At 41.7% G+C, this 23211-nt stretch overlaps 1 protein-coding gene across 2 annotated transcripts in view; it reads left to right on the top strand.

Moving 5' to 3' along the window:
• Nucleotides 1–23211, top strand: part of Fbxo15 (F-box protein 15) — a 44191-nt gene that overhangs the window by 5453 nt on the left and 15527 nt on the right. For both annotated transcript variants that reach the window (XM_034518284.2, XM_076912342.1), the window contains exons 2-8: nt 2997–3107; nt 4033–4137; nt 7835–8077; nt 8644–8841; nt 9756–9882; nt 12779–12861; nt 14187–14329. In XM_034518284.2, coding sequence (XP_034374175.1) covers nt 2997–3107; nt 4033–4137; nt 7835–8077; nt 8644–8841; nt 9756–9882; nt 12779–12861; nt 14187–14329 — 1010 coding nt within the window. The remainder of the gene's footprint in view (nt 1–2996; nt 3108–4032; nt 4138–7834; nt 8078–8643; nt 8842–9755; nt 9883–12778; nt 12862–14186; nt 14330–23211) is intronic.

Raw genomic sequence — 23211 nt, 5'->3', positions numbered from 1 at the left:
TGTAAATCACAAATAATTTAAAATGATTTTAGAATGTATTCTTTATAAAAATGATTTACCGTATTGATTGGTACTTTCCCTTCCCAACATGTTTCTGTTACTGGAAACCCTGCAGTTTGCAGTTCACTGTTAGGCCGGTCCTAGGGAACTAGTAGTATTTGGCATCATTCTCTCTAAAATATTAATTTATTTTATTTATATGAGTACACTGTAGCTGTCTTCAGACACACCAGAAGAGGGCATTGGATCCCATTACAGATGGCTGTGAGCCACCATGTGGTTGATGAGAACTGAACTCAGGACCTCTGGAAGAGCAGCTGGTGCTCTTAACTGCTGAGCTATCTCTCCATCTCTGGGCTTCATTCTTTGCTTCTGATTTTTTTGTGAATTGCTCAAAGCTTTTTTTTTGTTGTTGTTGTAGAAATCTTTGTTTAAACACAAAATTTGAACAGAAATATACATGTATACGATAGGATTTTTTGTTTAGAGCGGCTGGGGTGACATTCTCAGATTTCCTCTCCCTCCTTTCTGCTGTCCAGGGTACAAACTGAGAACCACTGTTCTGCGCTAATTCAGAGACTTGGGCTGGAGAGAGAGATGAGATGAAGTGCACACAGGGCTTCATTTGCTCAAACTAGAGTGCAGAGGCCTGTGCTGCCAGGCATTTTACTATGTTGCCTACCAGGCTCTGGGAGAATTTATGCAACAGCTCATGCCACACTGCCAGGGTGTGGATGACAGCTAATATTTATGGGGAGCTTCCTGTATTCCAGCTGCTCAGTTTGTTGCTAACCAGGGGAGAGAAGCTTTTTGTGCTGCTGCTCAGAAGCCTTGGGGATGTTGCTTTTTGAGCAAGACAGCTGGGCCTGTGGAGGATTTGATGATAACTGGCAGATACATATTTCGGTGTACTGTCTTGGCAGAAGATAATAGGCTATATTCCTGCGGAATCAACCCAGGCCTTGGGTAAGGGCCTTTTGTTGCTTGTGCCTTCCAATAGTAGCATGTGCTTGGAGTTGAGAGTTGGCATCTTTAATGGTCCATTTGGTATAGATTTTTATATCAGCTTCCAGAGAATTAATTAGCTTTTCATTGAAATTTTTAGGACAGTTCATTTTTGCTTCTAATTACATCTTTTGATGTTAATCCAAATACACCTTGGGAACCAGGTTGATCCTGAGGGTGGTAGAACATTGGGGAATGAAGATTGGGTGGAGTATGGGAGTATGTCAGTAGCTGAAGCATGTCAGTTGTATACTGTCAAAGAAGTAGCTTCTAGTAGGTTTTCTTTGCTGATGAAACAAGCCAAGCCAAGACGAATTAAAAATCTAAAGTCAGGTTTACTTGGGAAAAGCTCTCAGGGGTGGAATAGGGTGGGGTGGTGTTGGGTGAAGGGGTGCACTGGTCTCAGGAGATGAGGTCAGTAAAGACAGACAGACAGACAGACAGACAGACAGACAGACAGGGAAGAGAACACGGGTGCGTTGGGATAGCAGGCAGGCACTGCACACAGCTGGTATACCTGGCAAAGGCAGGTGATAACAGTAGTAGTGAGTGCCAGGTCCCTGAGAGCAGGCCAGTGAATTCACCTCTGTAGTAACAGGGTAAGGGTTGGGGTCTCAGGTTTGAAGCCTAACAGCTTTTCTCTAATCATTTCCAAGAAAAGTAGAATATCCACTGGGAGCACTTAGTGGGGCTGCCTCAGAAGTGGGCCCTGTGGGCTCTTACTTCCACGGTCTGTGAGTGAGCATCATTTGTTTTGAGGACTGACCTTAGTACAGAGCTGTATTAGGAACTTTGAAAAAGTGTGTCTGTTTTATCAGATCTAAAAAACTGTTAAATATAAAATGCATTATTTTATGCATCACTAAAAAGACAGCCAATTAAAACACAATTTATTGAGTATAAGATGCTAAAATGTGGGAGAACTTTGGATATAGGTACTTCTGTGCATAACATGTTAACAGATTTAACTCACAGATGGGAAGTTATTAAAAATCTATGGTTTCTACCTTTATTAGGTTTCTGTTATATTATTGGAACTGACCACTCAGTATATCTTATTTATTTATTTATTTATTTATTTATTTTATAGTAACTTTTTATGACTTATTTATTTATTATGTATATGAGTACACCATTGCTCTCTTCAGACACACCAGAAGAGGGGATTAGACTTCCATTGCAGATGGTTGTGAGCTACCATGTAGTTGCTGGGAATTGAACTCAGGCCCTCTGGAAGAGCAGTCAGTGCTGTTAACCACTAAGCTATCTCTCCAGCCCAATATGTCGGTTTTAACTAGATTTAATGTTAGCTTGACACAGCCTAGACCCATCTGAGAAGGGAATCTCATTGGGTTTGCCCAGATCAGATTGGCATCAGGGCATGTCTGTGGGTGACTGTCTTGACTGTTAGTTGGTGGAAGAGTGCCGAGCCCACTGTGGGCAACACCATTCACTAGGAAGGTGGTCTTGGGGTCCAGAAAGCTAGCCAAGCACAAGCCTGTGAGTGAGCCAGCAAGCAGCATCACTCCATGGACTCTGCTTTTCAAGCTCCTCTTAGGTTTCTGTTCTCTCTTTGTTGGACTGTAACTTGTAATGAACCGTTTTTTCCTCTAAATTGTTTTTGGTCAGAACATTTTATCACAGCAAGAGAGTGAAACTAGAACAGCATGCATGTCATTTCCCTTCTGTTTCCCTTATATACACTGTGGAATACCCTCTGACAGGCTGACAGCCTATACAATGAGAACAGTATTAGACTGTAACATACAGACTTTAATTTAGGTTTATGCCTACCACAGACTTGATTTGCACCTTCTTTCCTTTCCTCTCTGTTCTTTTCTCTTTCCCCCTTCTCTCTTTATTTTCAGAGATGAAGCTTTATGTTGAATAATCTTTACAGTTTATTGATCCTTCAGAATTTTGGAGAGAGGAAGAATAATTTGCCTCATTTGGTAATCATATCAACTTGAATGTCTCACTTTCACTTTCAGAAAGGGTTCTGGAGTTAAGTTTGCTAGAGGCTCATCTGTCATGAGGCAGTATCCCAGGCGAGGCCAGCACAGTGAGAAGCCTTTCTCCATCAGCTTTATGTCCCTGGACAGGTAAATAACCTGCTTCTCATGGGGTGGTGGGCTTTAGGGATTGGGTTTTTCAGAGAAAATTATAGTGCAACATATATCAAGTTGCTATTTTGAGCTTTGTAAGAATAGGATTGTGTAGGAAGAATGTACAACAGAGAGTTTGACATGAGTCATGAGCTTGTCACCATTATCCTTATGAGACTAGTTCTATGAAACTAAACTTCTAAAGGTGACAAGTATGTTTAATTTTCCTTTTATTAAATTGTTCCTACTAATTACTCACTTCTCAGTAGGTAAAGACTGGTGGAAAGCCAAAAGATCATGATTCTTCTGAAGATGGAGTCTGTGGGGTCTTACAGTTCAGTAGTTTGGAACTCTTTTGTCTTTGTGAGTTCTCTACTGAGACCTTTGGAACAAAAATCCATAGAATCTTTAAAAAAAATTGTGAACTGATGCTAAGATGCCTAATAGATGTGTGTTGTAATACCATTTGTGGGACACAGCGACATAATTAGCATGCTCTGGAGTCTTGTGACATTGTTTTTTTCTGTGAAGAGATATTTTACCCTAGGATGCATTGTTATGGTGAGAATGTGTTCCCCATCCTCCAGTTCCTGCATTTCAGCAGAGGGTTCAGCACTTGTTCATGATGGAGGCATTGAAGTTCTGCCTGTTGATTCACTGAGCGAAATGCCGAGAGACACAACGACATGTCGCGAGAGCCAGTTCTCCATGCCTTTTGCTCTCTTAATTGGTCTATGCAATGAGAACTGTAATAACCAGGAAATTACAATCAAGAAATTAATCGAGGATGAGAGAACAGTTTGCCTATTAAATGAGATGAATGTGTCTGAAGCCCTCTCTTTAGGATGCATAGCCAGTTGTATTCTGGGTATCTGTTGATTCAGTATTGGTTAACTTGCTTACTTTTCTCCCCCTGTCTCAGAATGCCCTCTGAAATCTTGCTGAATATATTTTCTTACTTGGATGTGGTGACCTTGCTGAACATTGGATGTGTGAACAGACGCTTTTATCATTTGGCCAATGACAAGTAAGAAGAATACTGTGTTGTCTTTTATATGTGATACTAGAAATCGTGAACGTTAGTACACATTTTAGCCATTTTCTAAAAATTAAGAGAATTAATTTTAGTACTATTTTCAGACAAATTTGCATTTATGAGTGTAAGATAAGGAATATTCTTTGCATGTAAAGCCTATTTATTACTACTGTGCTCTAGAATAAAACTGGTCTGTGATCGGGCGTCCTGGGCTTGATAGACTCATCCATTCAGAGTCTTTCACTAGGTTCTGGTTTCCTGGGCACATGGCTTGTTCTCTGAAGATCATAGAGAAGAAGTGGCAGGGAGGCCTTGTCAGACTGACTTAGTTGTTTTTTTCAAATCTGTCAATCAAGTAAATATACTTGCTATGTGGGAAGAGTGAAAATGGAGAGGAAAAAGACTCAGTATGTGGGCCTTACCTTGGGAATCAGGAGGTCCCTCAGGTAGTCTTTGGGCATCTGTGAATAAAGAGAAGCCACTGCTTCTGTTTTTCACTGTGAGCATGGCCTGCATCTAGAAGTTCATCTCATGAAGAGAGAAGCAGCAAGGAAAAACTTCAGCTTGTAGAGGGGTTCTGAGAAAAAGAGTGCCTGGGAATGGTGAAAACAAATGACTTAAAGTCAAATTGTAGGTCCAAGCTGGTGTTCTCTCTGTTCTGCTTTCTCTGGAGATCTCCAGACAGCTCCATCTATGTTCTGCTGAAGACAGTTCTCCAAGAAGTTCACTATTCTAAAAAAAATTCTCTGGATAGTTCATCTCTTGTAGATCATAAGCCCAATCCAGGTTCCCTTTTGATTATCCTGTCAATCAGCATCCCATGACCCATCCTTGATTCTTAGGGGACAGCAAGCAACCGTTTTTTTCTTTTTCTTTCTTTCTTTCTTTCTTTCTTTCTTTCTTTCTTTCTTTCTTCCTTCCTTCCTTCCTTCCTTCCTTCCTTCCTTTCTTTCTTTTTTTTTTTTAACATTGCAAAAACAATTCAGAGATCTGTCTCCCTCTGTTAAGTACAGACAATAAGCTAGCTTGGTGGGATCCCACCCTGGAATTACCATTTCAGCCTTACCTGGACTTAAATTCTTTGTCTGAGGCTGACCTTAACTCAGGAATCTGCCTGCATTTGTATCAGCCTGTCTTTATATTTTTCTGACAAGCTAGCCTCTGTTCCTTTAGCTCTGTGAAGCTCTTTATACATTTCATATTGTGTCTTTATATTTTTGTGATTTGTTTTTTTTTTTGTTGTTGTTTTTTTTTTTTTTTGAGGCAGGGTTTCTCTGTGTAGCCCTGGCTGTCCTGGAAGTCACTCTGTAGACCAGGCTGGCCTTGAACTCAGAAATCCACCTGCCTCTGCCTCCCAAGTGCTGGGATTAAAGGCATGCGCCACCACTGCCCAGCCATGTCTTTATATTTTTGTATAGTTGAGAAATTATGTATTTTCAAACTCACGTTTTTAGAGTTTTTTTTTTCCAATAGTCTTAAGGGCTGTCCTGAAGGTACCAGAGTTTATCGTAGCAGCCTTATTTATAATAGCCAGAAGCTGGAAAGAATCCAGATGTCCTTCAACAGAGGAATGGATACAAAAAAATGTGGTACATTTACATAATAGAGTATTACTCAGCTATTAAAAATAATGAATTTGAGAAATTCTTAGGTAAATGGATGGAACTAGAAAATATTATCCTGAGTGAGGTAACCCAATCACAAAAGAACACACATGGTATTTACTCACTGATAAGTGGATATTAGCCCAAAAGCTTGAAATACCCAAGATTCAACTCACAGACCACATGAAGCTCATGAAGAAGGAAGACCAAGTGTGGGTGCCTCAGTCCTACTTAGAAGGAGTAACAAAATACCCAAGGGAGCAAATATGGAGACAAAGTGTGGGACAGAAACTGAAGGAGGGGCCGTCTGGAGACCATTCCACCTGGGTATCTATCCCATGTGCAATCACCAAAGGTAGACTGATGTGGATGTCAGAAAGTGCATGCTGACAAGAGCCTGATATAGCTGTCTTCTTAGAGGTCTGCCAGAGTCTGACATATTTAGAGGCAGATGCTTACAGCTAACCATTGATATGATCAAGGGGTTTCCAATGGAGGAGTTAGAGAGAAGGCTGAAGGCTGAAAGGGTTTGAGGCCCCATGGGGAGAGCAACAATAACAACCAACCAGAACTCCCCAGGGTCTAAACAACCAGCCTGGGAGCACATAGGGAGGAACCCATGACTCCATCTGTATTTGTAGGGGAGGATGGCCTTGTTGGGCATGGGTGGGAGAGGAGATCCTAGGTCCCATGAAAGCTGGACACTGAGTGTGGGGGGATTCGAGGGTGGGGAAGTGGGAGTGGGGGGGTAAGTGGGGGCACATCCTCATAGAAGCAGGAGAAGCGGGGATGAATAGGGGTGCCTGGGTGGGGGGTGATGTGGTAAGGGAATAAAATCTGAAATGTAAATATAATATCCAATAAAAAAAGAAACTCAGGTCAGTTTAATTTGTAAGGTAAGGGCATAGGGAATGACTGATAGGCTGAAGTGTAGGCAGGAAACATTCTTTATGTTGGTTCTCAGTTGCTGGTCCGTGAAAGACTGTTTCACAATTACTTAAGACAAATCTTTGGATTCCTATTCTGCATTTGTGAAGATTATAATTCAGTGTTTTGAAAGACTGTACCTTAGTATTAGAATATGTATTTTTACAGTTTCTTCAGGTCATAGTAATGGATAATCTAGTTTTTAAATGACTGGTTTAATGCATCTCTGTTGCTCTGTGTTTGCTTTAAGTGAGGAGCCCACAGTAAATCCTCTGACCTCACTGAGGCTGTCCTCCACTGTCCTCATCATCCAAAGAGAGTGTGTGCCTGCTCTGATTAGGATGGCTAGTTTTTGTGTTTTAATTTAAAAAGGTGCATGAATTTCTTATACCAGAGGGTATATGTTTTATGTATATCAGCTAGTGGGTATTGTTTTTGACAATAATTCTGGAATGAATATAGGTAATTTTTGCTTCATTAAATGTGTTTGTATTCATGTGTATATGCATATTTGAATGCACCAGTCTAGACTCAATTATGTCATCTATATAATGGGGATTAAGAACTAGCTGCCTCCTGTGTCTGTTGGGAGGGCTAACTAAATGAGTTAATGTATGTGAATTCCTTAAATAATAGTTAACAGATGTGTGCTTAGGAAAACTTAACTGTTGCTCTTATTGTGTAATGACTTACAGTATTTTACCTTTCTGAAATTAGTACATGTTCATTGTTAAAAATGTAAAAATAGGAAGCAAATTGAATGTATGTTTACTATTTTGACTTTTTATACAGTGCTTTTATGTATTACACACCCACAATAAACCAGATTCACACTATATAAACTTGGGATTTTTTTCTACAATTGAACTCCAACTTAATTATTTTGCAGAAAGACAATATTAGATGATCCTAAGTAACATGGGATTCTTAAGACTCTGGGAATAGGTATTTCTCTTTTTAATGTGTTTTTGGGGATAGTGGATCTAAAACATTTTGTTTCAGACTATGGTCTGAACACTTATAAATGTATTATAAAATATATGAACACTTATACATTCATGGAATTGGCCTATTTGAAAAGTAGAAATTATTAATCTATAATATAATATATTGCTATTATAGCCTCCAAACTGTTGTGTTCTATTCTTTTCTTCCAGTCTTATTTGGGTCAAGATCTACTCAGCTGCATTTACATCAAAACGATCACATTGGAAAGTGACTTCAGTGGAGGAAACAGCCACGTGTGTGAGCTTACTGTCAGTTGAGGATAAAGAAGTTGGATACTGGAAGAAACAATATATTACAAAGCAGATCTCATCTGTGAAAGCAGCCCTCACCCACATTGTCAAGCCTGTCAACCCCTACACAGGTCTTCCTGTGAAGACCAAAGAGGCCCTCAGGTGTGCAGGCTGCTCTTGAACACTCGCCTCAGTGGTTCTTGGACAGAACCACAAAATCTTCCCGTTTCTAACTAGATGTTGTCATGTCAAGGTGTCTTATGTATACAGTGGATACACAGGTGTTTTACTCAGTTTTGCCGGTCTAAGGACTGAAACTAGGGCCTTACATACTGTAGGGAAATGGATGCCATAAGCTATACTCCCAGACTACATGAGCAGTTTAGATCAGAGGGAATTGTCTGTGATAGTTGATCTGTGTCTTCAAAATATATAGTATTTTGATACTGGCTTACGAATTCATAAATAGCAGAAACAGTGTCAAGATCTTGAGTCTATGAACTGCTAGTCATAGAACATCACACCCCGGGGAGCTTCCTGGGAGCAGAAAAAGAAAGGCTCAGAAAGTGCTGTGGGTAAAAGAAAAGTGCGTCAGATGTATGCTGAGGATTTTGACTTTTGTCTTTTAAGGACGTTGCTATTATGGGAATGATATGCAAAGTTGCTGTTGTGTGTGTTGCTGAGTTCTTTCTTTGGAAGCATTTTAAGCTTTTCTTTTCTTTCTCTAGAATATCTGGCTTAGGTTGGGCAATTATCTTAAGAGAGAAAGATGGAAAAGAACACATCATGAAGCATGCTGACCTTTCCTTAAATGATACATCTGTCACTGTTGTGTGGCATGGCAAATATTGGCCACATTTAGCCACATTGTCCACCCTGGATTTGTATGGTGTGACACCACTTTTTATGGACCCTGACCCAAATGGGTAAGTACTGATTCAGCAGCTCCTTGGTGAGGACTCCTGGAACCTGACTATTACTTGGCATTCTATTGTAATTCAAAAACTACCACTAGTGTATTTTAATTTGATTGTATCTTAGAGACCTTCCTGTCAGTCTGCACTGCTACAGAAGATACTGGGCGTGTCACACTTAGCTCTAGATTTAAATTTCTTGAGCGTTATAACAGTAAAAATGATATTCTACTTTAAAAGTTTGTTAGATGATTAGTGGATTTTCTACATTTTTACCAGTAACTACTTTAACCAATGATATAATATTAGCATATTCTTGGGGTTGGAGAGATGGCTCAGCAGTTAAGAGCATTGTCTACTCTTCTAGAGGTCCTGAGTTCAATTCCCAGCAACCACATGGTGGTTCATATCTTTAATGAGGTTTGGTTCTCTCTTGTGGCCTGCAGGATATATACATAATAATTAAATAAATGCTGTATACATAATAAGTAAATAAATCTTTTAAAGAAATTAGCATATTCTTTAGTAATTATACACTAGTTATAGTTTAAATACTTCCTAAATACAACTATGAGTTATTTGGTGTGATTTTTCTCCTGAGTTTTACTAGATATGCACCCATGTGTACCTGAGTCTGTTTTCACTTTAAAGTTTCTCAGCTTTATTTTACAAAGACTTTGGAAAGAAAGGTACATTTGCTCTCAGGATGAGCGAGGCGGGGTGGAGAAAATCATTGTAGGGTAAGAAACGTTGTGTGTTCCTCTTAGTTGTACAAGGCTCCATAATTATGCCACTTGGTTTGAGCATTTTAGTGTGTATAAATTGCTCTTCAAAAGTGTGTTTTTTAGTAACACTAATGTGACTTGACAACAAGACATATTGAAAAGTTCACATCTTTCTCTTCTCTCTTGGCATGGTGTTCAAAGTCCACGATGGCTGTCTTTAATTGGAAAGTATGATCTGAGTAATTTGAGCACGTCTACTATGGTTGGCTGTGACAGACTTGTTCGGATATTCTGCCTAAATCCCGGCCTCCTGGTGGGGCTGTGGCAGGTAAGATGGAGTTCATGCACGGACTGTCATTTCCCCTCACAGTCCCATGTTTGCACACTGCGTACCAGACTGAATGTTCAGTAGCTGCGTCTCGGTCTGTGAGAGTTGCTGTGCTCTCTGCTGATGTGGACGGCAGGCACCTTCTTCCACCTGTCAGTTCTACACATTCCCTAATGTCAGGGCTCCCTGTCAGTTCTACACAGTGTCATTCCCTAATGTCAGGGCTCCTTGCCACTTCCTCTCCGGTCAGTCTAGGAGCGAGACACTGTTCCTCTCAAGCCTTCCTCTGCCAGAGTTTCTAATAGAGCATGCCCAGCGTGGTGGAGGTCTCTAAGAACCTTTCTGACTTGGTATGACGTGGGACATACTCTTCCTTTCAGGATCATGTGTCTAAAAAGTTAGTTACCCTTTCTGTCTGTGTGTTTCTATTTCACTAGGCCAGGCTGAGTTTTGATCCTTCTGGGGTTCTTTTTTTAAATTTTAGATTAAAATGGAATTCTGTCCCTTGCCCCTTGTCACTCATCTGTAGCCCTTGAAGCTCTGCTCCCCCTGCCCGTCTTGCCCCCTGCCACTCTCAACCTGATGCCTCCTATTATTATCCTTGCATATACACATGTCTATGTGTATGCACAAGCATGTAATATGGCCTACTGCGTTTGCTGTTGTTGCTTGTGTGTATATAGTTTAGGGCTTATTATTGGATAACCAGTTAAGAGACTCTACTCTGGGAAAGGCATAATTCTCAGTGCTCACTAGTTGCCTGTAGTTCTTTGTATAGGCGTGGAACCCTGGGACAATTTATCACTTCCATGTTAGTGTTTCTGTTGGTCGTGTTATTGTTTGGTCTTGTTTATGCAGTTTGACAGCAGACTTACTGGTGCTCTGACTTAGAATCTTTATGCCTCCTCTTCTTCAGGTTCCCCAAGCTGTAGATGCTGGAGGCATCTGTCATGCAGATGTATCCGTTAGGGCCGAGCCTTAAGCAACCTGTTGATCTCCCTGATTGTGTCCAGTTCTGGATTTCTGTCTCCACTTGCTGTAAAGGGAGGCTTCCTTGATGTGGGGTAGTAGCTATGCTTTTTGTGGTTTAAGGATAAGATTTAGAATATAGTAAGGAATTACACTGTTTTAGCAAAGTGATAGTGGTAGATTCTTTTCTAATGTCCAAGACCTCACTAACCCTAGGAAGTTGGCGAGGTTTCCCTCCTGTTGAGTCTGCTTTAAGTTCAATTAGACAGCTGCTACTTGCCACCCAGCATGTGAGCATCAAATGTTTGCGCCTTTACAGATGTCTAACTGTGCCAGTCATTGTTGTGGTTTATAGGCGTTGCATTGGCAGCTTGCATCGTATTTTCTGGTACCACAGAAGCTAAACCACAGGAAAGAGGCTTTCAGGTCAGATCCAGTACAAATCATTTGAGTCCATCTGAGCTGTGTGTGAGGCGTTCATCAATAGGGATTTACCTTCAACTTTTGAGGGGCAACAAAAGGCAACAGCAATAATCTATTGTTTTGGGAGTCACACAGACTACCCTCACCAGCCCTTTGAAAGGTTTCTCATGGGGTTATATTCTGGACAGTCATCGAACAGCAAGGCAGGTAGTGTGGTGTACCTCTGCGTCCATGCTGCTTTAGCTTTGTGGCTTTGGCTCTTGGCTCTTTTATGAGAGCATTTCGTAGATTGGTCGAGAGTAGTGATAGTGTACCCTTGTGTACAGTGACCCGACAGAATCACCTTTTCCGTTTGCTGCGGCATCATCCTCTTGTCCTTTGTAGCAAACGACTGTGGTCGTTGTTTCTTTCCTCTTTTACTCTCTGCATTGTGTGACTTGAGAGTGAAGCAGCACTTTGCTTATGCATTTTATGACTTAAGTTCATCCTTGCTGGTCTGATTTGCTTGGAGAGTGGTGCCTTCAGGCTTACCATTCAGGGGTAGCTACAGCCCTCAGTGTCAGTTTCCTATAATCATGTTTCTGCCATTTGACCTGGTGGTCTCGTCATTCCCACTGTGTCTGCCACACCATGCAGTGATCCACAAAGGAAACATTATTCTAATGTGATCTCTGTGGCTGGATAACCACCAGGGTCAAATACATCTTAGGAGATGAGAGTGTTTATCTCATCTTACCTTTCCAGGTCAGGGTCATCACTGAGGGACATCAGGGCAGGACACCAGGGCACCTGCTAGGTGGCAGGAACTATGGAGGAAGGCTGCTTGCTGCTCTCTAGCCTCTGCTCAGCTAGCTAGCATAGAGTCCAGAACCTCAAGTCAAGGAATGCTCGACCCTCCTATGTCAGTTGCCAGTTAAGAAAATGCCCCACAGACAGGCTCACAGGCCAGTCAGATCCAGGCAGTCCCTCAGTTGGGACTCTCTTGGATAATTCTGGGATGTGTCAAGCTGATAGCTGAAGCTAACTAGGGGAAACATTATCTCATTAATGCTCAGTATTTGTGAAATTTACCAGACATCTGTAGGGTCTTACCAATATTGTCCATATCTTTGAAAAAGAGGTTGAAATAACTTGAATTTGTCTCCCTTACCATTTCCCCCTTCTCTGAAACACACACCCATATGCACGTACACACAAACTACATATGTGTGCATATGTATATAAACACATATGCATATATTCATATAAATAACATGGCAGTCATTGTGTAGAATAGAACATTTTGCTGTTTCACAAGTGCTAGGACATTAATTCTTTGGAACTGCATGCTTTGCATATTGGATGAATGATGGTCCAGCTCTTATATGTAAGTCTTATGATAACACATTATTAGCAGTAATAACGCATGTATCTTCAAGATGATACGCTGTGATTTTCACATTGAACCTGTAAAAAATTAAAATACTGCTACTGAAAATGATGTTCTTTTAAATTAACTTTTCAGAAGGAGGATGGACTAGCTTTTGTCATGGCAAATCTTCATTTCCATCAGCTTGTGGAGAGGAGCACACTGGGCTCAGCCACTCTGTATGTATCTGTATGCGGGTGAATATTATTTTTGTGTGGTTGGGATAGAGGGTTAGAAGTCAGTTCCATCTTAATATTCTCTCATTAGCCATAAAAGTATTTTATAGCCAGAAGGCACAAGACAACAGATATGATCTTAGCCATTGTTAAATAATTACATTATTTATGAATTTGTATTTGCTTGATTTATTCTAGTCTGAGGACTTTATTCCTGTAGAGTATTATCTATAGAGGCAGGCAGGGGTGATTTGTTCTGTTAGCATGGGGCCATTTTCTCTTAAGTTCTCACACTTCATGTGGAGTTTTCAACTGTAAAAATGTGCAGACTTTTGGCCCTTTTCTGTGGGTGTCTTCTAATATATTAGCAATTTTTCTCTGTCTCCCTACACCTTTTCTTTCTTCTTGACCCCTGCCTTAGTCATTTTTGCTAATATCTGAGAAGCTCCTGGATGTTTTTAAGTATGTTGCCTTCCGTGGTGAGGCTTTTCTTACTGAAGCAATTGGTTGGGTTTGTTTGTTTATTTATTTTTACTTGCTCACTTTACGTCCCAATCACTGCCCCCCTCCCAGTTACTCCCTCCCACAATCCTTTTCCCCATCTCCTCTCCCGTCTTCTCTGAGGGCCTGGGGGGCCCATGAGTATCCCCCTACCCTGGCACATTATCAAGCTCTACAAGGCTCGGAGCATCCTCTCCCACTGAGGCCAGGCACGGCAGCCCAGCTAGAAGAACATATCCCACATACAGCAACAGCTTTTGGGATAGCCCTCCTCCCCCATTACAGTTTTTTGGGACCCACAATAAAAACCAAGCTGGACATTTGATACATACATGCAGGGAGGCCTAGGTCCAGCCTGTATATACTCTGGTTGGTGGTTCAGTCCCTGAGATCCTCAAGAGTCCAGGTTAGTTGAGTCTGTTGGTCTTTTTGTGGAGTTCCTATCCTCTCTGGATCCCTTCAGTTTTTTAGCTGGAGTTTTTGCCTGAGTCTGTGGCCTGTAGATCTGTGTTGATGCACCTCCTGCTGGGCACTGCTGTCTTGGGCCACTTAAAACACTGTTCGTTGTAGAACTACTGTCCCAGGGTCGGTCTCAGTCACTGTGGTGGTCTTTTGCTTGCCCATGGAACTCTTGTCTGTGCCATTTTTTGTAGAAGTTGGTGAGGACAACAGTTCTTTTGAGTTTGTGGTATGAAGATTATTGGGATTTCTGTAGTCATTTGTGGAGGTAGTGTTTTGAATAGATGATAAATTTTAGTAGTATTTTCTAGCCAAATTCTTTATCTGTGGTTTTGACAGATTTGTGTACACTTTATTTTGCCTTTCAGTCCCTATGCGCCACCTCCCCACAGTCCGTTTGTGGACGACAGCCCGGAATATGGACTGCAAGGCTATCAGCTGCACATTGACATGCATGGCGGTGGGATTTTCTACCTGTGTAGCACCTTCCGCAATCTCTTCTCCAGGAGAGGTAAGCCTAAGTCACCTTGTTCCTTTCTGAAGTTAGCGGGTTGTAGAGAAGAGAAATTATAATCTCTTTGTATCCAAGTTAAGAATTATCCTTCCAGGTGGTCAGTTTATACTCTGCCAGCCCTGCTGAGTTCCCTGGCCCTTCTCTCTGCATCGGACTTGTGAAGTAGTCAGACAGTCTCTCTAGCCTGTTTCTTTCACTCTGTCTCTATCCTCCAGAGGGAGACTTGCCTCATCTTTTCTGATAACATTTCCTGACTGTTTTTCTTATTTCCAAATCTTCCCTCTTTTCCCAGCAATTTGGTAAATGTGGTCACAGGGTGAATGTCACAGCTGTACAGAGTGAGACTAAAAAGAAACAAGTTTTTCTCATGTTTGCACTGCCTCAGTGTTTGCCTCTTGTCACATTTCCAAACCTAAGAAAAGGGCTGGGGAAACTCAAGCTCAGAGTGCATGTCCCATTCTGATCCTCTTGCTGGCTTACTTTTGGGAGTGTTTTATGAATTCGTAAATCGAAGTCTAGGGTAGGTCTGCTTGGGTGCAAGTTTAACATTGTTGGTGAGTATATTTTACAGGGAAAATGTAACTTCATCTTGCATCATATCATAAGACATACTATGTCAGGCGGTCCTATCAGTAATGCTGGATTTCATCATTTGGCTAGGAGGGGCGTTGTACTCCATCTCTGTGAAAACATACTTTTTCAAACATAATTTTCCATAGTCCTCTTCCACCTGGCGGACTTGATAGCCACTAGTGATTCTGTCCCAATCAGACTGTTTAGTTTCAGTGTAGAAAATGACAAAACTAACCAACACAGGTGCCTGTTGTGAGCGTTATTTTTTTCTCTGATTTGACAGTATGTTTGTCTGTAGGAAGGTCATTCATTGATTTTTGAGTGTTAATTTTGCTATCTGCTGCTTTGCTGAAAGTTTATCAGCTCTAAGACTTCTCTGGTAGAGTCTTTAGGGTTTCTTATATATGTAATCATCTGCAAAGGAGATACATTAACTCTCTCCTCCCTTTTTTCATATTTGAATCCCTTTTATTTTCTTCTCTGTAGCTAATACTTTGAGTACTATATTGAGTTGCAGCAGGGTGGACACACTCGTCTTCTCATTTAACGTGGTAGTGGTTAGAGGCTGGTTTTATATATAACGTGGTGGTGGTTAGAGGCTGGTTTTATATAGCCTTTATTATGTCCATGTGTGCTGTTTATAGTTTCTGCTTATCATGAAAGGCTGTTTGGTTTTGCATTAATGGGATGATCATAATCACGTGCTGTTTGTTTTCGAGTCCAATTTGCTAATCTAAGCAGGTGGGAACCTGCTGTGCGTGTCGGCTCTGGGCCCCTGCAGGTGTCTGCTCCAGAGCAGCTGCTCATATTTAGACAATTCTGCCTTTTACTGGACCTCACTTTATTTGTCTTTACCTTTATTCTGTCACAGGAGGCTATGCAGTTAAAAAATCACTGGAGTTCAGGTACACCGCTCCATACTCCAGCCCACACGTGGTACAGATGTCTTTGTCTGGTGCTGATGGTGCTGGCAGAGAACTTAGCGTCTTGTGTCCAGGTGCCTCCTGCCCTTCCCAGCCAGTCCTCCCCTCTCCGGCCAGCAGTCAGCCTATCCAGTGCTTGTGTGGTGATGAGTGATTGAGACTGGCACCTTGTGAGGGTTGTGTGGTCCCTAGAGTCTCCTTCCATTTGAACCTTGTGACCAGTACTGTGGTCTGTAGGACCCAAGGGCCTTTCCTGCCTGATCCCCGTACTGCCACTGTCCCTTCTCTGGCAGCATCCTCTTCTGTTCTGTGTGCCCTGCTCTCCTCACCCTGCTCTAGCAGTACTAGCTTCCGTGGCCCACGCCTCTTGCCTGCAATATTACCACTGCAGAGCTCCGCACAGCACAGCCATTCTCAGGGTTAGCACACTGTCAGCTGTGCCGAGGCTGGCTTGACGTGTCATGTCTGGAACCGTAGGCTCCCTTAGGTGTATTACTCAGTTTTACCAGTTAAGAATATGTTAAAAGCTCTCCTTGATGCCATGTGTTTTTGTTTTGTGCCTGGCTATCTCCTAGACTGTCAGTCTGGGTGTTGAGTGTTCAGTATGTGTGCACACGTGTGATTTAAGATCCCCTTTCTTCATCTGTTTTGTCCTTATCTCTTTCTGTAAATGTGTTTACGTGTATGTCGAATTAGTGCTGGCTCCTGAAGGCCACACTGCTGAAGGGCTTTTGAGAAATCATGGCCTGTTACTATAATCTGTGTGTGCTTCCTCATCTCAGGGACTCTCAGGCTCATTGCACAGCATCTCTGGTGGCAGGTCTTGTGCTCCTCTTAGCTCAGGAGGAAGAGGCATGACTTGCTGCTGAAGAGGATGCTGCTGCAGTGGAGTGGCAGTGCTGGGCCACAGCAATAGGATGGCAAGGGTTTCAGGAGCATTCTGTGGAGCAAAGTTCTGCCTCCCTGCCTCTCCGGTCCAGGCAGGCCCCCAAATGCCATCAAGCCTGCTTCTCAGGCAGCCATGCAGGTCCTGTGCAGCCACTCTGGTTGTGCCCTGCCTTTCTCATTCTCTTTTCTCTCACAGCACACAGATGGGTAGAACCCACTAACTGCTTCACATCTGTCTTGCTCTTTGGAAGGAGGCAGCCCCAGAATCATCAGTGCCCAGCTGTTTTGTGTCTGTGCCCCACAGTAAAGTGCTTCACTACACATACAAGTTCTTGACAATCTACATGTAGCTCCTGTGTGTCTGTTTCATCCCCTCACTTCCTCACGGCAAGGAAAGCATCAGGCATGGTTTCTATTTCTGATTAGTTATGGTTTATACAGATTATCAGTCATTCTGCAACATTTGCTTCTGTGACATTAATTGCATTTTAAATTTTTACAGCTTTAAAAATGTGAAATAGTTTGACATTGTATAAATATAGAGAGGTCCAGTATTGCCTGTATGCAGAATCTACCAGTTTATAATTCTGTTTTCTTATTTCCTGTTTCTTACCCTTATCTCCTTCTGTATGTGTATCTGTATACATGTACATATATTTATGTACAATTCATATGGCTACTACTGATTAGGACTCAGTCGACTAGGCACTAGGGCTGTCTGGGGGATACTCCAAGTTGCAGAGAAGAGGGCTCCCACTTTCCATTATTCTAAAAAAATTACATAATAGCTTTCTCATTCATGCATTGGTTATACCTGAGATATGCCCTGGTTATGCTGGAGTTGCTAGTGATCAAATGCATTTATGAGTACTGCTGTGCTTACTCCTGACATTGAGATAGAACCTCTCACTTTTTCTGTGTTCCTGATGTGGAATCTGCAGTTATTAGCCTGTCATCTCTCTTACTCCATAAGGCTAACATATGTGCACAGGTGCAGAGGTGAACTTCCCATCTTGATGCACTTGAGCCTGTATCATCCCAGAGAGCACCTGGCTACATAACCATTGATGTATGTTTACATTTTAATAGTATTTAGGGTTCTCGCCAGCTTTGTGTGTGTGTGTGTGTGTGTGTGTGTGTGTGTGTGTGTGTGTGCGCAAATATGAGAGGTGAGGGAGATGGGGGAGAGAGAGAGAGAGGAAGGGAGAGGTGTTTGTTTTTCTGTAACTGTCTTTCCAAAGTTACTGGTTTCCTTGGTGTGGTAACATTCAGTCTAGCTCCATATATAGGATGACTAATAGTAATAATGAGGTTGTTACAACATGCAGGAGCTGAAGTTAATGAGGGGAAATGTAGAATTAGATAGTTTGCCTTTCATCTAGATTGTGTGCTGTGTGTGCATCTGTATCCTCCCCACTCATAAGGCTTTAGTTTATAGGATCAGAGGACTTTCCTGTATAGATTCAAGAGCATTTCCTGTCTTCACGTGGTTCTGCCAAGAGTCAGCAGAGGGAGCTGTTGCCATCAGAGTGTATAGCATTTTTACAAGTAGGAATGCATTGTCCTTTACAGTTTTTGAGAAACTCTCTTGGTACCATGTGGTATATTTAGTAAATTTCAGCTATGTCATTGAAGTTTGGGATGACAAAACTTTATCCCTATTTTAAAAAAACCACTTTGTCCCTACCAAGGATGAAATGTTTTGTCCTCATGTCCCTAGAATTTAGGTTGCTCTATGCTCCATTTGTCCTCAGTGAGACATGAGAAACCTGGCCTGACACTAATGAGACAGCCTCAGTGAAACAGCGTGGGGTCAAAGGGTCAAGGCCAACTTGTCAGGTCTTGCATTTACAAATAGTGTCAGATTCAAGGATGAATCAGGTGCAGGAATAGACAAGATTCTTACACTCAGGCGGTGAGGCCAGAGCTTGCTGAGACAAGTGCTTATACACACTGTGTGCTCAGGGTGGCATTAGGGGTTCCTGTAGCTCTCTGAACCAAGGCACTTACAAGTTTTTATGGGGGGTCAAGGGAGAAACCTGAGGCAGCCTGTGTTCAGTACCTAGATTACTACAGCAAAGGAGGGATGCAGTTAAATAGGACAGCCCTCTGGCATGGTCATTCCATATGCCATTTCTGGTAGTCTGCTTTGAGTAATGATCATGTGTGTGTACCAATTTCATCCACAAATCAATTGCAATTATTTATTTAGAAATCTCAATGGGAGTTGTAAAACTTCCAGACCTGAATCTGAGTACCTGTGAAGGGTCAGAATGTTGCTCAGTGGTAGAGTGCATGCCTGGGATAAGCCCATAAGCAGCAGCACAGTGGACAGTTAGGTGGGTGGGTAGGTGAGTATGTAAATGAGGAAGTCCTTTTGGAAAAAATGCATAGAGGGATGACGGGTGCAAAACTTGGATTTGTAAATTTAATGATAAGCTACTAGAATCTTTTCTATACATGATGTGGGTCCAGGTTTAAGATAATAAGATAATAATCAGGGAGCCAGGACAAAATTTAAGAAATAGACTGTTGCCGTGACATTTGAGGCCCTTGTGTGACTCTTGCTACTACTACCTGCTTTTTCTTCTGCCAGAGTCAGCCACCATTTTTGTATTAAGTTAATTGTTCCTCTATCTTTTTCTTTGTATTGTGAATTGATAACACCAAGTGAGATGGGTCTGGTTAGCATACAGTAGCCACTCTGCTCCTGTCACTAAGGAAGTATGGTGTCACAGAAGAGATGGAAACTCAGGGGAGTGGAGAAATACCACTATTCATCACTGTTCAAAATAGTCAAATTATTTGAAACCATTTAGTTACGTCTGATAAACCTTTACTTATAGAAAACGGTTATCACATATTTTAACTAAGTGTAATATGGTATATCTTTGTATCTGGGTGTGTCTTCATCCTGTAGAGTATATTATTTCTTGAGGGTGTTGGTATAGAGCAGGTTGTGTAGAATAGTTCGCCTAACTGGCAAAAGGGGTCTCTAGAATTGCATATATAGGAACACAAACCTCAGAAAGTTTATTATCTATTCGTTTTCAGAAGAAAAAAGCTCTAAGGATATATTTAGAATAAGGTCTCACACTCTGATGCAGCCTACTTCTTGTCACAACATTTTCTCTTTGTAATTCACTTCATGTGCTTTGCTAAAGGTCCTTTGAAATCTTTCTATTAAAACCAAATCAGAAGTCTGTATTCAGTGCTCCTGATGCCTGAGTTAGATTCTTGCATCATGGCAGGTGAGGGTAACTGTGTAGCTGGCTCAGTGCTGACTGTTCTGGGGTAGGTAGGTAGGCATTGCCTCACTTCTCATAGATCAGCCTACAGATAGCCCATAATTAGCTTGCCACCGTCACCCACTCTGAGAGGTGAGGAGATGCTGATGGGCTTTGACTTCCTGTTTCTCCTGTGAGTCCAACTTCCGGACGGGAGCACTGAGTCCTGCTCTGCTGACTTCACTGCCCTTTCACATGTGTGCATCTTCTGTTTGGCAAGGTTGGGAGGTACTTAAGTCCTCTGATTTCATGTGCCTAGGTGTCTAGACAGTACTCTCCATCGTAAGACACTGTTGGAGACTGCCTTTTCTACCTGTCAGCTCAACTTGCAGCCACCATGATATTGGATGTTTCTTCTTTCTTTTTGGTTTGACTGTTTTCCCATGGAGCTCATCTAAGGAACTGGAAAGTTGTCTTTTTTCGAAGGTATGTATGTGCTTGTGGAGGGCAGAGAGCAATGCTGAGTGGCTTTTTTTCTTCTTCTCTACCTTATCTTTTGAGGCAGGGTCTCTCATTGAACCTAGTACTAATGGGTTGACTAGACTGACTGGCCAGAAAACCCCAGAAGTCCATTCTTCATGTCTCTGTGGAGATATTACAAGTGTATGCTGCTCTTGTTGGCATTTTTGATGTTGTTGTTTGTTTTTTGAATTCTGGATCTGGACGAAGGCAGTGAGCCATTTCCCCAGCAACACTTTCAGATTTTAGGTGTTTTGCTACTTTAACAAGTCATGCCTATATTAAAAGTTTTTTAAAAGGGATAATATTATATAATCTCTTTTCAAAGAAAAACTCATGATCCTTAAACCTACACATAGTTGATGACTATTTGTGCAATCTCTTTAAAATTAAGCACAGGGGGAGATTAAGTAAGGAGGTATTCACTGTCTGAATTCAATAAGAGGGTAAGAGAGGAAAAAGGATAGTAATCACAGGACAGGAAATGCTTTCAGAATAATTTGTTAACACTAGAGGTGAGTTTATAAAGGCCTCTATGGGTTTTTTCTGTGTGCAGTTTGTTTTACTTCTTTTTTGTTAAAAATGCAAATAAACACATGTTCAACATGTCAAAAAATGCAAATAGACTGACATCAGATATGACAAGTCCTGAGATCATTGGCTCAGTAGGACAGTCTACAGTACTTGGGACATTGATGTATTAGTGGATACAATCAACAAAGAGGAAGGGTGTATGGGTGAAGTTCAGTGGAAACCATCCAGTGCTTAGTCTTCACTGTTACCATGTAGGTGTACCTACATCCCTCAGAACTTTGAAGAGCTGGTAAATCTTACACAAAGTTCACGCTTTTACTGGGGCTGGTATGTGGGTCTGTGTGACCTAGGTAGTACTGTGACCTAGTACTGCTGTATTTGCAGACTCCTACAAGGAAACAAGTGCTCAGCATCATAGCGCAAGTTAGGCACAGTGAACAGATGCCTTCTCAGCTAGGTGGAGAGAATCTCTTGGACGTTCAAAGGCTCTCCATCTGAGCAGACCTTGTGAGTCCATACTGCAGGACTCTGACCTCTGTCTTAGTTCTTTTCTGCACAACTGTCCATTAACATTTTGATTAGGTTATGGTACTGCCTGGTGAACAGAGGAAATAGTCCAGTTGTGTCTTTGAAATGTAAATTGAGCTTGCCAAAGGGCCTGATCAGCCATGCAGAGGATAAAGGAATATATATGTATTTGATCTTCATATCAAGCTAATTATTACCAATTTTCAGAAGCAGAAGGAAAAAGGTTTTGCACAGTATGGTATATTGTAGTCTTTTATCAGTATTGAGAGGAGTAGTTAGGGGAAAGCAGAGAGAAGTGATTTTAATAGGAAAGTCTGCTGTCCCAGCCTTTGATTTTTTAAGAAAGTATGCTTTACTTTTTAGAGCATTTTTTACGTTTGTAGTAAAACTGAGAAGAAGATAACACTGAACTACCCCATACTGACATCTTCTGCCTCCCCCGAGTGTGCCTCACCAGAGAATAACATTAGCTATGACTGATGACCTCACATCAACATGGTATTGTTGCCTAAAGACCACAGTCTAGAGTAGAGTCACTTTCGTTATGTGTTTTATGGGTTTGGGCAAGTTTCAATGGTGCGCTTCTGCTGTTAAGTATTGTCCAGAGAAGTTTTATTACTTAAAAGTCTAATGTGTTCTGCCTTTTGCTCCTTGCCTTTCCTCAGTGTCTGGCAATCACTACTCCTTTTACTGTCTTCATAGTTTGTGTTTTCAGCACAGACTTTGCACAGAATGACACACAGATGGAGCCATGAATGAATACACTTTCAGTTAGGAATAAGTAAGCGTTTCCTTCTTTCTCTGTTCTTTGTGAGATAGCTCATCTTACAGCATTGCTTAGAATATGCTAGCTTTTTCATTAGACCCTGGAAACCTCCTACCCCCAAAACACGGACTTAAGTTTTTCCTCTTAATTATCCACCACAACTTGATAAGAGATCTTGGTTGCAAGAAGTAGAGAAATCAAACTGGAACTGATCTGGAAGTTTTCACCTATGCTGGAAGGTTCTATTCAGGTAGCTGGAACATACAAAGGATCAGTAATCTTACAAGCTGTAATGCCAACAGTACAAGGCAAGATATGCCCACTCATGAAATTGTGGCAAGACATATGTAGATATCTACAGCTCTTCTTTAGGATTTGAGGTGTGTTCCTCAGGAGGGAACATGTGTTGGGTAGTCAGAGACACATGCATGAGGAGCTTATAAGCTGTTGTTTAGATAAACTGACACGGTTTCTAAACTACATTCTAAGTAACTCTGCTGATACTCATATAAATACTGCTCTTATCTTTAATCAGAAAAGCTCTTTGTAGTGAATGGTGTTGAGTGCAGAGGCTCACTCACTGTTGTGCCTGCTCAGGGAGTTTAAAGAGAGTGACAGTTGAGTGCTCAGCCTGAAACAAGACTTTTATACCACTGTCTCTATGGCTGATACTGTAGGACAGAAAGTGAAAGAATGTAAGAACAGAAGATATGGAGAAACACTGAGATAGTGCATCTACAGCGAATGGCTGCTACTGTGAACGTCTCAAAGCAGTTACGATTGCCTGTCCTGGACCTTCATAGCACCTTGCTATCAACAGCCAGTTGTGGACAATGCTGAGGAGCTTGAGGTCCTGCTCCTCCATGCTGAACTGTTGGCTTCTGATGGATTCTGAAGGAGGATCGTCATTGTTTTCAGTTG

The sequence above is a fragment of the Arvicanthis niloticus genome, chromosome 14 (assembly GCF_011762505.2).
Source record: "Arvicanthis niloticus isolate mArvNil1 chromosome 14, mArvNil1.pat.X, whole genome shotgun sequence".
NCBI classification, from domain to species: domain Eukaryota; kingdom Metazoa; phylum Chordata; class Mammalia; order Rodentia; family Muridae; genus Arvicanthis; species Arvicanthis niloticus.
This window is presented reverse-complemented; position numbering and strand designations above follow the sequence as displayed.